Raw genomic sequence first — 16,908 nt, 5'->3', positions numbered from 1 at the left:
GGGCCGGTCGGCACTGGCGGAGCTCGGAGCCCTTGGAGCCCAGGGCGGGTTCGAGCCGGTAGCACGGCGCCCAGCCCTCGTGGGAGGAAGGAGCAGGAGCAGAAGCTCCCAAAAAGTCCCCAGAAGCTGGCCTAAGTGGCCCCGCCACTGTGAGCAGAGAATCTGTCCACTACATCCCAAGACATGGGTCCTTCCAAGTGAGGGCAAAGAGACTGAAGCGACACGTCAGTGGGCCGGGAGGACACGTGTCAAGGTCACGACACTGCAGGACGAGCGCGTTTCCAGGCCTATTCAAAATGGTCTGGACAGCCAGACTCTGGTCCAGCCTCTGCGACAGAGACCCCAAACCAAGAAGTTGGGCGTGAGGGACCGGGGTGGGGGACCCACAGTGATGCCAGACAGAGGCTTCCAGAGGTGCCAGCCCGAGGCCTGGAGAAGGAGGCTGCAGCCTCCTCGCCGGGCCCCTCCCCACTCTGCACTGACTACCCACGGCCATCAGCAAGCGCTCCAACAGACCAGTGTCCGGCAGACGGGTGACAAAGAGCAGCGGCCGCCATGCCCACTCACTGTGTCCCGGAACGTGAGGCGGGGCTGCTGGACTAGAGGCTGTGACGCGGGAGTGACCCTCTGGGGTCAGGAGGGCCAGTCTTCTCCTAGGCTGAGCACGTGGTGCACATCAGGTTGTCTGGAGTTCTGAGAACGGGGCCCAAATGCACCCGCCCCCCCGCCCCTCGACGATGTTTCTCTCTAGGGTTTCACAGACACGGACCGCGCTGCCCATGCTCTGCGTCTGGCCTCTTCCGCTTGGCACATCCTTGGGGTTTATCCGTCCCGCCGGGCACATGGGTCGTCTGCTCCTTTTCGTTCCTAAAGGGGTCTCCTGCTATGAGGATGTGTTGCTATTTGTTCATCTAGCCTCCTGCTCACAGGCCTGTGGCTGTTCCTGGTCTGAGGCTCTGTGAGCAGAGCTGGGGGCACCTGTGGATTCATCTTCTCCCGGTGGTTGCTTGCACTTCTCCGGAGTAAACAGACTCCGAAGGGGGCACCGTGGGGCCCCAGGAAACTGCCCAGCGGCTCTTCGCAGTGGCCGCCCGTTTTGCACCCACGTGGTGGGAAGGGCGAGTTCCCCCGCCCCCTCGGTGGCATATGGGGTATGGGGTATTCACACGCAGTGGCCCTGTGGGGTGGGTGTGATGCTCCGGCCCCCTCCCTGAGGTCTGTGGATGCCGCCCACTGCGTCCTGCCGGCGCCTGCGCACGCCTCCTTCTGCAAAGTGTGTCTGCTCAAGCCTTCTGCCCCACTTAGAGGCTCTTCACCACTCTGTCGTAGTTTTCGGGGCCTGCTAATAACCCCAGAGAGAGGAGCAGAAATCGCTGGATTCATCTAAGTAACCAACGAGGAGTTAAACCCTGGCAGGGGAGGGTGGGTGGCGGGAGGTGGCGACCGGGGGTGGGGTGAGGTGGAGGTGGGGAGACTTCCAGAAGCCAACCACAGAGTCAGAAATCAATCAAAACTGACGTAGCTTGGAGAAAAGCCAGTCCTTAAGAACACGGAGATATCTTTCTTTGCAAATAATGAATTGTACCCATCAAGGGAAGTCAGTGTGCATTAAGTAATATTTTTAAATTCCTGTCCAAGTGACAGCCGCATGCGGGGATGAAGCGACAGCAGAAGATGGGGGAGGAGGGGACATGTAGTGTCCCCAGGGCCCAGCGGCCAGCATCCTCGTTCTCAGGAAGGGTCCCCTGGGCCAGCTTCTGCTGCAGGACTCGGAGCCTCGTCAAATGAGATAAGTAAAATTCAGGTTTGGGGATGCGCTTTTAAATGCAATTACTGATGTTCTTATCCTACTTGAGCTGATTCTGTAAAGTGCTATCTCGCTTTCCAGAACGCCTCCGTGCATGCACTGGCCTGCTTGAGCTCAGGGACGCAGCAGGGTCCCCGTCACCGAGCTGGAGCCCCCGTGGGGAGAGGCACACTGAGGGCCTGGTCCCCCGCCCGATCCGGCCCATAAATCAAGCCCCAGAACAGGAGACGTGCTCACTTAGAGCAACAAGAAGATTATGCCCCTGTCAGAAAATCTACATCCTGGTGGCTCCATTTCAAACCCACGGTGTCTGTCCTCCGTGTCACCACCGTCAACATTATCCCAACAATAAATTAGAGGGCGCTTGGGATGACGGATAGGCCGTGACGCAAAGCAATCAGTAGTGGAGGGAGCGCCAGCCCCAGACGCCAGTCACAGAGGAAGCCCGGCGGTCGGCTGCTTGTGCGAGCTCTCCAAGAATAAATGAGGAAGTCCGTGGCAGATCACAGAAATACACACTTTTAATTATTAAAAAGCTCTGCTATTGATCTGCTTTTTCTTCTAGAAGTAAATACCATTACAAAGATTTATAAGTGGAGTGCGGGGCGTCACTCTGAAGGCCGCCAGGAATTCAGATGAGGGGCTCCACGTGGAGCCTGACGCTGCAGGGCCCGGAGCCTGGTCCTGAGTGAGCCGGCGGCCCACGGAGGGCTCCCTGCTGCTGGACAAGGGCCTTGGGACGAAGCTCTGTCCGGGCCCCGTGGGCAGCCGTGGTGGCTGCGGAGCCCGGCCTCTCTCCAGTCACCAGCAGCCCCTCTGGGCCAGGAGGCCGCCGCCGCCTTGGGTCACGCTCAGGCATTTCGTATACAAGCTACAGGGCCACACTGGCACTGACCCGGGAGAACGAGGGTGCCCGCCAGCTGACTCCTGCGACCAGCATCCCTCTCCAGGAAGCACCACTCTGGAGAACGTCCGCGACAAAGGGATGCGAGAGCAAGTACCTCTCACTTCCGTGAGCAATGCCGTGATCTGTCTGTGAGGTTCCTGGCAAAGAATGATGCTCCAACCAGAAGACGGGGGCGGGTGGGGTGGGTGGGAAGAGGGAAGCATGGAAAGCTGCGTTTCTCAGAGCGAAATATCCCGCTACCTAATAAGCATGAGCAGCAGCTGCGGCCCCGATAGAAAGGCGAATCCCCGATCTGTGTGCTGATGCTGCAGGCGGTTTGACTGAAACGTCAGAACAATTTCTGACCTGCTGACACCCTTGGCCAGAGAGAGGCACGAAGGTCCGCCCCAGAACTCGCTCCTGCGCCTGACGAAGCGCTCTTCGGGGAAACCTAGAGAAGCTGGATTCCCAGACAGTCTCCTCTGCCCCCTGCCCTCGGTGCCACGGCCCACACGCCTGTCCGGTAAGTTCCAGGCACAGGCCTCTCGCCTGGACCCACGCAGGGACCAGGGCGCAGACTCCCCCGTCCAGGAGGGCTGTCTGCGGGGAAGGACTGGCCTGGAGTGACGACAACTGGGCCCACTTCCGGGGCAGAGGCGGCCTGGCCCCGGTGCTCAGCCCCCACCCGCCCGCCCTCCGCAGGCAGTGGGGTCCCTGCCAACCCGGCTCCCAGCGTGGCCTCACCCCTCACAGCCCCACACGGACCAGTGGAGCAGCCTCTGGAGCAGGAAACTGCATGAGTTCACAGCCTTCACGCTGCGAGGGAGCCAGGCGTTTCATTTCTAAACAGGTATTTGCTCTTTCAAAGGCGTCTGCCCGGGCACGGGTGGGCGGGAAGGGACTCCCACGGGGAGCACCGGCTCCTCAGCGCTTCCTGCCGGGTCAGCAGGCGCTGCCCCGACCGTCCACTCCCCAGCCCGGCCCGCAGGACCTGCCGACATTCGGGTCTGGGCGGGAAGGAAAGTCAAGGCCCCTCCTGACGGCCCCTCTTCCATCCTCACTCCCCACCCTGGAAGAGCTGGAGGCTGATGGCCCTGCCCTGGCTTGCCATCGTCCTAGAACCTTCTCCAGGGTTAAGACGCCAGTTTCCTGGGGCACTCGTGGTCACCAGGGCATGGGCCCCAGAAGCCCCTCCACGAGCAGGTGGTCTGTGCTCAGCCCCTACGTACCCGGCTGAATGGGATCCCATACTTCTTGAGGATGATGGGCGAGATGAGGGTCATCTTGTGCCGAAGGAAAGCGTCGCAGCCCTGGGAGCTCCCGGGGAAGAAGCCTAGAGCAGAGAAGACCAGCATCAGCCTGGCGGGACGGGGCGGGGCCTGCCCGGTGGGGCAGCTGGGACACCTCTCTCTGGGCAGCCCTTTCCTCTGAGGCCCCGAGGGAATGAAACACACAGGGGACTGCGGGACGGGGTCCTGGGTGACAAGGGGCGCACCCACAGCACACACCCGCGGTCGCAGACAGGGTGCGGCTGCCCAGAGACCGCCGCCCACCCCGAGCTCCCCTCAGACAAAAGCCACTGCGTTGCTTCCACACAGTCACTCGGCCACGTGAGAGCGCAGCCCGGACACAAGACAGGGGAGCTGCTGCTCTTGACCAGACACACGGTGACCACGGTGAGTGGGGTCCCCCACCACCCCCCAACACTGAGGAGTCCGCAACAAAGAGGGGGGCCGCCTGAGTGGCGCAGGCTCTCCACCCACGTGGTCCCACCGCCACCAGGCAGGTGAGGACCCGGAGGCCCGGGAGACAACCCGCCCACCCTCGGCCCCAGACACACGGGGCCAACGCAGGCCGCGCCCACAGCCCCTAACCCTCTGTCTGTGCTCACAGCCCCTATGCTCTCTGCCCCACGATGCGCCACGTAACTAATTTACAACAGGGATAGCCTCCGCGAGCCTACGGAAAGCCCACCATCAGCTCTACCTGCCCAGAAACCGTGCTTCACTAACGCAGTTCAGGGACGTTCCCACATCGCCTGTTGGCTGAAACTCAAGTCAATGACACGTGTGTCTCGTGGTTAAGAAAAAGCCTGTCCCAGGTTCTGCCCATGGTGGCCAGGCGCCTCAGCTCAAACCCGCACAGAGAGTGGGCACAGGAGGGCTGCCACGTGGCTCCTCGAGTTGTGGGATGAGTCCCCACGGCAGTGGCACCAGCACGCGCTCCCGAGCGGCCACCTCCCTCTGAGACTGATCCCCAGATGCAGGCAGCCCCAGGACCCTTCTGGAAGCCGATCCAGACCGGGCCCAGCCTCCAGGCCAGCGCGCACCCTCGACGGGCTGCTGGTTAAAGAGGGCACGTGTGTGTGTGTGTGTGTGTGTGCGCGCGCGCGTGTGTGTATGCACGTGCGCACCCGCGTGGCCCCACCCACACGCCAAGGCTGCAAGAGGCTCCTAACCGCAAGGACACAATGGCAAGGCTCTGGAAGGTGCCAGGGCTGACTGAATCCAGCAACTCTGCTCTGCACTAGAAGCATTTCAATTAGAGTTACGGCTGCCTGCCGCCCGGCCCGCCGGCCTCTCTGCAGTTCCTCTTTTTAATGCACAGTTTAAGTGGCTCTCATTAAAGCTCTAATAAAGAAGCACATTTTAAGTGATTAGCACCAATAATGTGCCAACACATTAATGCTCTCCCCGTGGGCTGCACAACTCTCCCAGCGAGCCCATTCGGAGCACGGCTATTCATTTTCCATATTAATCGCAAACCCATTCCACCCATCTCAGTAATGGAGCCCCTGATGCACACCCCCAAAAAGTTTGGAAGAGACGCCTAGGAGGGCAGTGAGTCACTTGCCCTGGAGCCTCCCCCATCCTTCCTCCGAGGAGGGGAGAGCAGTCCTGAGTGAGGGGCTGCAGAGGAAGCAGGAGGCTCCCGCCCCTCCTCCAGAGCTGACAGCCCCTTTCCTGAATTCCAGGAGCCGCTTGACTTAATGAGTCTGGATTTTTCAAGAAGCAAGGACGGGGCGGCCTCCCTGCTAGCCGACTCTTCCTCTCCCAGCCCCGGCCACTGAGCCTCCCTCAGATGCCCAGGAAGCGAGCCAGCATCCAGGTCGGGGCATCAGAAAGGACCCGGCAGCAGCTCCGGCTGCAGGAATGGAGCACAGGGCGAGCTCCAGGGAGAGCGGCTGTGGCACTGTCTGGGGTCGGCGGGGGGCCCCAGAGGATCCTGCATCCGGCTTCTCTTGCTTCTCTAGTTGGCGCTCCAATCACCCAAAACTTTTCTAGTAGAAAAGGCATACTGAGGGAGAACAGCCGGGCATGGCTAAGTGCAACCCCCTCTGAACAGGAAGAACAGAGAAGCTGCAGGCAAGGCCCGGGGGTGTCACGGACGTGGTCCCAGAGAGCGCCCGCACTGATCCCCGTGGCTCTGCAGGTATGGGGGGCTGAACAGTGGCCCCCAAGACGTCCATGTCCTGATCCCCGCAACCTGTGGAAGGTCCCCTCAGTGGTAAGAGGAACTCTGCAGACAGGATAAAGTTCAGGCCCCTGAGATGGGGATGGGCCTGGACCACCCAGGGGGCTGGTGTCATCCGGAGGGTCCTTATAAGAGGGGGTCAGAGGGACACTCGACCACAGACCAGGGAGACAGAAATGAGAGCGACGCGGCCCCACGCCCAGGATGCAGCTCCTCCAAAAGCCATAGAAGCCAGGAATCGGGTTCTCCTCCGGGGCCTCCTGAAGGAGCCAGCCCTGCGGATGCCTTGACTTTTAGCCCCTAGAGGCTCACTGTGGACTTCTGACCTCCAGAAGTGTAAGAAAATAAATCTGTGGGGTTTTTTAATGAGGTTTTTTTGAGTAGTTTAAGGTTCACAGCAAAACTGAGGGGATGTGTGTTGTTTTAAGCCACTGAGTTTGTGGTAACTTGTTACATCAACAGGAAGCTAATACAATAGGAAAAGACATTTTAAATTTGCATTTTAAAAAACATAATGGGAACAAAATTAATTGGGTTTTATTTTCGAGCTCAGTAAGTAAGTTAAATCAGCCTTTGCCATGCCCGCCTGCACTGGAATTTCTCCCGGGAGAAGCATGTTCCTGAGAGCGGCTCCAGCCCTGTCCATGAGGTCAAGGTCCAAGTTTCCAACATAAAAGGCAACATGACAATGGCCTCTGCAGAGGAACTGGGCCCGGGGGCACCTGCTCAACTCACCTGACGGCCTCCCTCCCACCCGGGACTCTGCCGACCCCGCCAACCTGCTGTGAGAATCTGCTGGGCAGAAAGATGGGCCGTTCCCACCCCCAAGTCAAGTGCAGGCAGGGAGGCGCCCACAGAGGCCGGCAGCCGGCTGGCAGGGAGCCTCACCAACACCAGGCCATGGCTTCGGACGGTTCTGTGGCCACCTGGGGGTGCCAGCTGCCTACTGCTGCCACGGGGGTCGGGGTGGCCTGAGGCCCCGTGCTATCTCCGCGGCAGACTCTCACCCTCACCAGGGTGCTGCCTGAGAGGGAGGGGCTGTTCTTGGCTGCACAGCGAGGGCCCGCCCGCTGGGCCAGCGGGGTCTGTGAACGTCTGTCCAGGCACTGACAGCCGTCCACCCTCAGGACACGGGTCTCCATGGGGACAGGACAGGTGCGAGATGAGAGCGATGGGGGGAACAGCCTGGCCCCCCATCGGGGCACACAGAGGCCTCCGCGCCCCCCAGCCTGGGTGTCTGGCTTGTCTCTAAGGATCCCATGCCCTGAGGGCCGGCCTTTACCCGGGTGGTCAGAGCCCCAGACGCAGCCCGGGACCCTCTCCGACAAATCCTATCAGCCCAAGAGGCCCTAGCGAGGGTCTCAATCCAGGTGGTGGAGGGAGCCTGGGTGACCCGACCCTGCACAGGATTAGCAGATGGCCCTGCAGTCCCCATGCGGCCGCACAGAACAGGTGCGGACCTCCACACTGGACTTCTCGTGTTCTAGACTGAGCAAAGAGTCCACAAAGACAGAAAAGGGTGGATGCAGCACCAGGTGCTGGGGGGCAAGGGGAGCACGGGCTGCCCCCAGCCGGCAAAGCCTGCGGTCCTGTCCCGAACTCTGGGCCAAGAGGCTAGAAAATGAGACTGTTGAAGCGACGGCATCCGTGTGGCTTTCGTGAAGTGACAGACCCACAGCGGGGGTCCACGACCTGACCGCCAGGGAAAGGAGTGGAACACAGCCAGGACACCTGGAGCACATCACCCTCCAGGACACCGACCCCCAGACAATAGCGTGAAGCCGGGGAGGGAGAGGCCGCCAGCCCACCGCCCACCCTGGCCCCAGCGGGCCCCAGGCACCTACCGATTGCCAGACGCTCCAGGCGCTTGCCATGCTCTGGGGGGATGGCGTACCTACGAGAGAAGGGAGGCACGTCAGAGGGGAGAGCGTGTGGCCACTGCACAGCTGAGGGCCCCAGGAGACACGCGGGCCCGGCATAGGGCAGAGCCGGGCGGCTGCGGTCGGCGTAGGGGAGGGGCTGTCGGGGTCGGGGGATGCCACATGGATAGGAAGAGGGGTGAGGTGGAGGCCCAGGACCCAGGACTTGGGGGGCAGTGACACACCCTCGGAATGCCAGGAGTGGAGACATTCCCAGTTAGGCGGCTTCGAAAGCAAAGCATAAAGTAAAGAGCACTGGATTGGAACCAAGGAGGAGGACGGAAGCATCCCGGGCTGTCCCCCCAGCCCCAGGAGCCGAGGGGAAAGAAGCTTCAAGAAGGAGCAAGACTTCACTCGTCACCCACTTTCATAAGTTGTATTTTCACACGTTTTTACGTTTGAAAGATGATTGCGGCTGTCATAAATAAAAAAAGATGTAAGGTGAAAGTCTGCAAACAGATGAAGCGAGAGTGTCACCTGCTGATGCGAGCCAGCGTGTCGGGATACCAGAACGCTTTCCTGGCAGAGGGCGGTGCCAGGAGGGACAGCCAGGGGCCAGGGGTCCAGAAGCCCCAACCCAACTGATGTGCCACCCCCAGACCACCCGAGGGCACTTGGGCAAGATGGAAACCTCCAGTTTCTTTTTTTTTTGGCTACACCACGAGGTATGCGGGGATCTTAGTTCCCCGACCAGGGATCGAACCCTCGCCCCCTGCAGTGGAAGCACAGAGTCTTAACCACTGGACCTCCAAGGAAGTCCAGGAAACCTCCATTTTCAAGCAAAGGCGAGGCATGGTAGGGCCACTGTCCAGAGGAGGAGGGAGGGTGGTAAAGTGTCCAATGGTAGAGCTACTAGAGCATCCGAGTCCCGTCCCATCTGGGAGAAACTCCAGGATCCGGCAATCCTGCCCCCTGGGAACACTGGGCCACGTCTGACACATTTCTAGCTGTCATGACTGGGGGAGTGGTCCTGGCATCGAGGGAGCGGGGGGGATGCTGCTCCACACCCCACAGTGCCCAGGATGCGCCCTAGTAGAGAATGACCCACCCGATGTCAGCAGTGCTGCAGGGCGCGGGGACCGTGCTCCAGCATAACAACGGCAATCTCCGGAATTCTAGAATGAGGCCACAGGAGGATGTTCCCCACGGCTGCGCCCTCCTCCCCCACAGGGCAGGAAGCCAAATGGGGAGGGACACGGAACATGGAAGATCGCCCAGGCTCGGTAGCTGGCTGAGTCCACTCCAGCTGAAAGGTTTATCGTTACTTTTAATAAAATAAAAGGGGGCAAGGGTAGGAGATAAGGTGAACATTGTGCTGTCTCTAATCTAACAGGATAAAAATAATTAATTTCTGGGCATGTTTCACGGCCCTGGAGGTGGCCGTGGCACCTTCAATTCTGCTGTCGTCAGAGAATTGCCCATTATCTGGACAAAGAGGAGGTGACTCTTTTTTAAATGGCCTTTTATCACTTACATAAAGATGATAAAAATTAATCCCAATCCAAAGCACCTCTGTGGGATTAAGGTCCCCCCACCAAACAGGGAAATGAGACATTCTGTCCCTTCTGGGAAGATGCCCGAGGACAGGAAGGAACTTACGGCTCCAAGGCTGTGATGATTAACGCAATATCGCCAGTCTACAATGCTGCTTTCACTTAATTACAGCCTGTAATTGGGAGTTGTAAAGATAAGATTAATTGAATCTGGTGGATGTTAAAAGTTTAAAACATTGGAACGTGGCTCCTCTGTTATCGGAAAGTACAAACTGCAGGACACTGGGCTGAGTGTTCAGAAGAGCAGCCCCTGGAGAGATTAGAAAGGACTCGTGGATGGGAAGCCGGCAGCCATGGGGGACGTCTGGACCCCGACGGCCAAGAGCACGCTGAGCCTCCCACGGTTTGGAATGACCCGGCGACAGCCTGGGAGATGCTGAGAGGCCCCTGTGCTCCCCCAGCCCACACCCAGGGACTCAGCAAGCTGAAAACCTCAGACTTTGGGGGAAGGCGGGCAGAACTGGGGTCCTGGTCCTTAACGAAACACGCGCTGAGCGTGGGCCGTCCATTCAAAGGAGGCAGGGAGGGCGGCAGAGGCTCCAACTGTGCAGTTGTAACGGCTCCCCGAGTTCGGGCGGCAGGTGCCCACAGAGCCCCCTCTCTGCCATGGCCCTCCCCTCCAGGGCCCCAGGCAAGCCCAGAGCAATGGAGGCCCAGGTGAGCCAGCCTCCCAGCAGGGCCGACATTCACCACTGAAGGAAAAGTCCCCAGACAGAGGGGCCTCCATGGCAGAGCCTTGCATAGTCTCCAGCCTGGGGCCGGGGCGCGCTAACCTTGTTACAGCCCCGCCTGGCGTCACACCACTGGGTCGGGGCATCCCTGACTCTCAGGCTTGGCTCTGGGAGGAAATAAAAGAAGGCAAAGCAGCTCTTTGGGTTGAGCAGGGCTGCTCGCTAACTCTCGAAGTAGGCAAGCATCTGTCTGGCCATTAGTGAGCAGGTTCTGGGGCCGTAAAACAGAGTCGGTTTTACTGGTCGCCAACATGGGGGCAGTTTGTCTTGCTCCCTGGGAACTCCGTCCCCATCACAAGGTCAAACCTCATGGCCAAAATCAGTCTGCTTTGCCCGCCTGCGACCCCAGGCAGCTGCTCTCTGTACGTGGCAGCCCGGGTCGCCTGGGAGGCAAAGGGTGCTTGCATGTTTCCTTGGACAGACGGCCTGCCCGGGTCCACGTCCATCTCACGACTGGGCCGGTGCGAGGTTTCCCAGCCGGCGGTCAGCCCTGCCCAAGCCCACACAGAGCCCCCGTGGCTCCCCCATCCCGCTCACTGCCAGCACGAGGCTGGTTTCCCACGTGTCCTGCTACACGGTGGCCGTCTCCTTGGTCCACCAGCCCCCGCCTCCTCCTGGGCTGACCACATCCCACCCCCAGATGGCCCCCATCACCATGCTCCTCCCCAGGGACTGGGCTGCAGCTGGGTGCCTCCTGGTGGTCAACTCACTCCAGGCCAGCACAGAAGTCATGGCAGAAGAATCTGGACGTGTCGGATACAGGAAAGGGCAGAGCCACTCCCAGAATCCAGGGAGGGATGGGAGGGACAACAGACCAGGGGCTTCAGGGGGCAGAGTCAGAAATGGGGGAAACCCCTTGGAGGAGTCTGCAGAGGGTCGGGCTGCCCACACGGGGTCACGCAGGTCCCTCCGGCCACAGCACACGAACCCCGGTCTTGAGACCGGCCAGGCAGGCCCCTCTGGACCTTCTCCACGTATGTTACCAGCCCATCATGTGCGCCCCTCCCTCTGCCCTTTCTCTCCTCTGGTCAACGTTTTACGCAAAGCACTTCTGGATGACACTCAACCAGAAAGTCGTGGAAAATTCAGCGCTGTCAGCTCGGTGTCCCTGGCAACCGCTCCAGGTGACCCCGCAGAGGCTGCAGCAGGCAGGACTGGACAGGCTCCATAACTCCGGGTTTAATGTTGTGGAATCGCCGAGGAGGCCGAGAGAGACGAATTCAGGCATCGTTTGCCAGACGCCTTTTTCAGAAAGGCAGTCGTCTGCAAATACCAGGGGCTTCGGCGAGAAAATAAAGCAATCTTAGATCCTCTATACAGCCCAGGAGGTAACGGCAGAGGACACGAGACGCATGCAAAGCCACACAACGGTAAAGAGACCGTCCCAGTCCAGCAGTTTCACTGTTCAAACGACCGGCTGACGGGAAGGCTTCCGGAGGTGACCAGAGTCCAGAGGCCACGTTCCAGAAGGAAGTGACCCCCTGGTCTGGGGAGAGATGGGAGGGCTGGCCCTGCCAGGTGGGCGTCCCCCAGCCTCTCCTTTCCAGGTTTCTTCTTTCACACTTGATGTCTGGAGTAGTGGATGCACCCCCTCCAATCACAGCCACCCCAAAAAAGGCAACGTGGAAACCCGCACACCTGGCATAGGCCAAGAGGGAGGCCTGGGGCCAGAGCGGCCAGCGATCGCGTCCAAGACCTGCGTCCTGACACGTGTGCAGGGGTCGGACGTGCTTACAGGGGGCCAGGGATGGACTGAGGCTGGACGCTGGAGGGGTGCAACCCTGGCCAGAGGTGGGCATCCCGCGGGCCCTGCTGAGGCCAGGCCGGAGTCCAGTCACGAAGCTCTGGAAGCCAGGGGGCCGTGGGCCAGACAGGCTGTTTGGGCAGAGGCCTCAGTCCAGCAGGAGGGAGGCTCTTGGGCCCAGAAGCAGAGGTAGTTGAAAGGAAAACACATCCTCTGCGGGCAGGCTCTCGCCTTGGGCAGGGGACAGGCTGCGTCCATCCTCCCAAGACGCTGCCCTGGGAAAGGCTTCCTGTCTGCAGTGGAGGATGCTATTAATGGTGTCATTTTCTTGGTGTTTTGTTTATTCCCCTGGAATAGCTTGATGGATGTGAATAATTATCAGACTATAAAAGCCAGCAAATGTGATATTTTCTATTGCTCTAAATCATCAAACAAATAAAGTGTGAAACAGCATTTCTGAATATAATTTTCCCCTCTAATGGCTTAGAATTATTATCAAGAACAATGAAAATAAATAAGTAAACGCCTTGTGAGTTAAAAATTAAATGAGTGTGTCAGGAAGAGGAACATGGGCCATCGTGGAGAGCAGGGACCTGCTCGGGGCCATTTGTTCTGCAGAAGCAGCAAGGGGCTTCAGGTTATGCAGGAGCCCGGGCCTCTGGGTGTGGACTCCCACCGCCCAGTGCCCTCTGGCCCAGGGAGTGGGTGTCCGGGACCACCTCCCAGGGGGGAGGGCTGTGCTGAGTGAGGGGTGTGCACCACGGTACCCTGTGCCCAGCTGACCCCCGGGAGGTCCAGGGAGCCCGTGTACCATTGCCCTGAGACGGCCACATGAGACCTCGGGAGGCAAGGTGGGTGGGGCTGGCCGCTGCCCTTCCTCTCCCGGGCCAGGGACAGACAATGCCAGATGGGCCGCTGCCTCTCAGGCCAGCAAGAAAACCTGTGGTCCCAGGGCAAGTTGTCAAGACGAGGAATGGGACACTCCAGTGGAAGGCATCACACCCCCGACGGGGCCCGGTTGCTCGGCTGGCCGGCCACCCTGGGCTACACGACCCATCAGAGTGTATGGAGTTCCCTGTGAGGAGGATGTGTTGCCACGGTAACGAGGTAATTCCCACACGCTCCCGCCAGCTGCAAGGGTAATGAGAGTTGATGGGGTCCTGACTCTCAAACCCTGCTGCCCATCCCCGAGAGGCCCCCTTGGCCTCTGCCAGGGCCCTGCAGAACCGTTTTGCTCAGAGCCACGTATGAAGCGCTATAATACGGACTGTATCTGTTCCCCAAGATGCGTGTGACTCTCCTCCGGGTGACAAGAGCACTCAGGACTTCTTCCATCGCCCAGCCTGACAGCTTCCACCGGCGCGAGGCTCGGCTCCCCGCCCTTCCTCTCTGCTGAGGAGAGCGTGCCAAGAGCAGGGGTCCAGCCAGGAGCCCTTTGGAAATGTCAGTTCAGCCCGACGCAAGTTGGAGGGTGAGGAAGTTAATTTCACAGTGTCTGCACAAGGCCGGGGCAGACAGGCCCCTTGCCGTTTAACATGCTATAATGACAGCGACGGAAACAAGAAGGCAGAGTCCACGGGAACTGCCGAGACCACATGTCACGTTGGAGGCCACCTGGCACGAGTGAGCCACTGGCACGGGCCCAGGAGGCCATGGCAGCTCCGAATGCCAGCGGCCCCCAGCACCCCGTGTGCTGGGCATAGGGAAAAACCGTTTTTACTGCAATCCTCAAACACACGCCCTCTCTAGCCATGCGTCAGTGGGACAGTCCTGGCGCGCTGCCCCGTGGTCTGGGCAGCCAAGCAGAACGAGCTGGTCACAGAGCAGGCTTCCCCTCGCCCCCGAGTTGCCCAGGTGCCATCTCTGCGCTGGTTAGAGATGAGCTGGGCCAGAGCAGCCTCTCGCTCTGCTCCTCCGCAGGGAGGAGTGAAAGGGCCCAGAGAAGCACAGTCACAGGCGGTCTCCCCTAATGTGATCACCACGGAGACGAGCCACGACCCGTCCAAGCACTGCAGGTGCAGCATTTACATTAAATTCCAAACCATTCTGTATAAAAAATTCTTAGGACTGCCCTGGTGGCGTGGTGGTTGGGAGTCCAGCTGCCAATGCAAGGGACACGGGTTCGAGCCCTGGTCCAGGAAGATCCTACATGCTACGGAGCAACTAAGCCTGTGCGCCACAGCTACTGAGCCTGCGAGCCACAACTACTGAGCCCGTGTGCCACAACTACTGAAGCCTGTGCACCTAGAGCCCATGCTCCACAAGAGAAACCACCACAGTGAGAAGCCCTCGCACCACAACGAAGAGTAGCCCCTGCTCGCCACAACTAGAGACAGCCCGCGCACAGCAACGAAGACCCAAAGCAGCCAAAGATAATAAATTTTTAAAAAAAAATTTTTTTTTTAGAAGAAATACATTAAAAAAAAAATTCTTAGCCATCCAGGACTAGGAGGGACCTTCCCACCGTCACAGTTCAGAGTGAGGCAGGAGAGGTACTCTGGAAAGTTAGGGGCAAGGCAATCCACAGCATAGCACTGAAGACACTAGCCAGCGTAATAAGTCAAGAAAAAGATATAAGGGGACTAACAATCAAAAGGGAGGAGACAAACTTTTTCATGTCAAGTAGTATAACCTTCTACCAGGGAAAACTAAAAGAATGAGCTGGTGAATTAAGAACTAAACAGTCCAGCAAGGATGCAGAATAAAAAAATAAATAAAAATCAACAGCCAGCCAGGCTTCCTCTGCACCAGACAGACATTCACAGAAGACTATAAAACCCACTAAGGTGAACCTATCCCTTGTCTAGCGGTCCAGAGGCAGGAATTCCTCACCACAAACGAAGGCAAACATAAACCTGGGCGCGTGCTGGCCACTGACAGAATCACAGAGTCTGGTCCAGGAGACGGAAGTGCTCTCTGGGAGGCTGACACCGCCGGGAGATGCAGCCCCTCGGTGTCTCTGTCTGGAGTAGGACAGTGCAACAAACACACAGGCAGGCCTCAGAGTTGCGGCGGGCTCAGTTCCAGACCACCGCAATAAAGCGAATGCTACAATAAAGCGAGTCACACGAAGTTTTTGGTTTCCCAGTGCATAAAAAAAGTTACGTTCACAGTACTGTACCGTACCATAGTCTAACAGTGTGCAATAACAGCATTATGTCTAAAAAAATAGTGCTTTACTGCTGTAAAGTGCTAACCATCATCTGACAATGCAGGGTTGCCACAAACCTTCCATTTGTAAAAAATGAAGCATCTAAGAAGCGCAATAAAACAAGGCATGCCTGTACAGCAAAAAAAACCCTTGCCCCTGCCCACATCTTTCAGTAAAGGAGCTAACAGGCGTGACTGTGACATCGCCAGGTGACTCCAGGTACACACGTGGGCAGGACTAGTTTGTCAGGTACGAGCAGGCCTCACCATGACAGTTCAAACGTGAAAGACAGACAACTAACAGTCACGCTGACGGCAGGGTTAAAGGGGCACAAGTGGTCACCCGGTACCAGGCTGGAGAAATAAAAGATGTTAGAAAAAGCAGACAGGCTCGTCCTTGAAACATGAGGGAGCAGGTCCGAAGGCCGAGTAGGACAGCCCTGGGACCACCGAGATACCCCGCAGTCCCCTGCCCCACTGGGAGGGGAGGAAGAAGAGCTCTCACCTGCCCAGTCTGCCCGGGAGGGGAGGCTGCAGGGCACCTGGCCCAGGGGAAGAAGGGGAGACTGAGCCATTTCCTAAATACTCAGGAGAGCAACCCAGCCTGGTGGGGTGGGTCCCCTCTGCGTCCCCCCCATCCCATGCACCCCAATCTGGCCACCACTGCACAAAGGAGCTCGACCTGGGTGGCATGGCTCCCTCCCTGAGAGCGACTGAAACTGCCTGACAGCAAAAGGATGCCTGCCCTGTTTCTACCAGGAAATCCCATCTCACCCTCCGAGGAGGCTGTTCTGCGGGGGGCCGCCCCCCTCATTTGTCCAAGTGCCGGGGCCCTTTATGTGACAGATACGAACACTTGCTGGGGAGATAGGATCAGCCCAGGACCAGGGTGGCTTGTCTCCAGGATAGAACCTTATTGAGCTGCGGTGGTTTTATCTTTAATGGATCGTTTTACGGGACAATAGGTGATGGAATTTGGTATCTCACACCAGCAGTGTCAATGATTTCAAGTAATGACATTTTTATTGAAACGTGCAAGAGATAAACAGAGTCCAGGGAGCATCCACTCAGAGAAAATGGGGCGTCTCAGATGGGGATGCCAGCTGACGGGGATGCCAAAGGACCAGCCTGCTGGCAGGACTAGGTGCTCTGCAGCCAGAGGGGCCGCCCAGGCTTCTCAGGGGGCTGGGGAAGGGGGGACGGGCCCTGGGCTCCACGCTCGCGGGCTCGCAGGCTGCCCCCACCTCCCCGAGGTTCCCAGGGAAACGGAGTGGGTGAGCATCCTGAAGGCCCCCCAGCTCTAGGGCCCAGTTCACGGGAGCCCATAAGCCCACTTTAATTAAGGAACAGACTTTACAAGGTGAGCAGTGTCGAGCTGCAATGAAATGCTGAAGTGGAGGTACCTGATCCCTGGCCCGGGTTTATTTCAGGCCCGTGAATTCTTTTTGTTATAGATAGGACCAAAAATGCCAAGTCACGTGTGGGCTGGGTTTTGACGTTGCTTTTGAAGCTGTGGGGGGCGCTTCTCAGGTGAGGTTTTAAAAGGCAGGCGGGGGCTTCCCTGGTGGCGCAGAGGTTGGGAACCCGCCTGCCAATGCGGGGGACACGGGTTCGAGCCCTAGTCCAGGAAGTTCCCACATGCCG

General features: G+C 58.7%; 1 protein-coding gene across 10 annotated transcripts in view; it reads right to left on the bottom strand.

The window, feature by feature from the left end:
• The window catches only part of KDM4B (lysine demethylase 4B), a 131,184-nt gene that overhangs the window by 50,423 nt on the left and 63,853 nt on the right, over positions 1-16,908 (bottom strand). For 4 of the 10 annotated variants that reach the window (XR_004475458.2, XM_049707561.1, XM_033400862.2 and 1 more), the window contains 2 exons: positions 8,012-8,061; positions 3,923-4,026 (listed from right to left, as the gene is read on the bottom strand). Coding sequence is in view for 8 of the 10 variants with exons in the window: in XM_049707561.1 (XP_049563518.1) it covers positions 3,923-4,026; positions 8,012-8,061 (154 nt within the window). In the remaining 2 variants the exon portion in view is untranslated. Of the gene's footprint in view, positions 1-2,310; positions 2,852-3,009; positions 3,294-3,922; positions 4,027-8,011; positions 8,062-16,908 lie in introns of those variants that run through there. The other 6 variants (XM_049707559.1, XM_033400866.2, XM_033400864.2 and 3 more) reach the window with 5 other exon arrangements.

This window comes from Orcinus orca, chromosome 3 (assembly GCF_937001465.1).
Source record: "Orcinus orca chromosome 3, mOrcOrc1.1, whole genome shotgun sequence".
Lineage (NCBI taxonomy): Eukaryota > Metazoa > Chordata > Mammalia > Artiodactyla > Delphinidae > Orcinus > Orcinus orca.
This window is presented reverse-complemented; position numbering and strand designations above follow the sequence as displayed.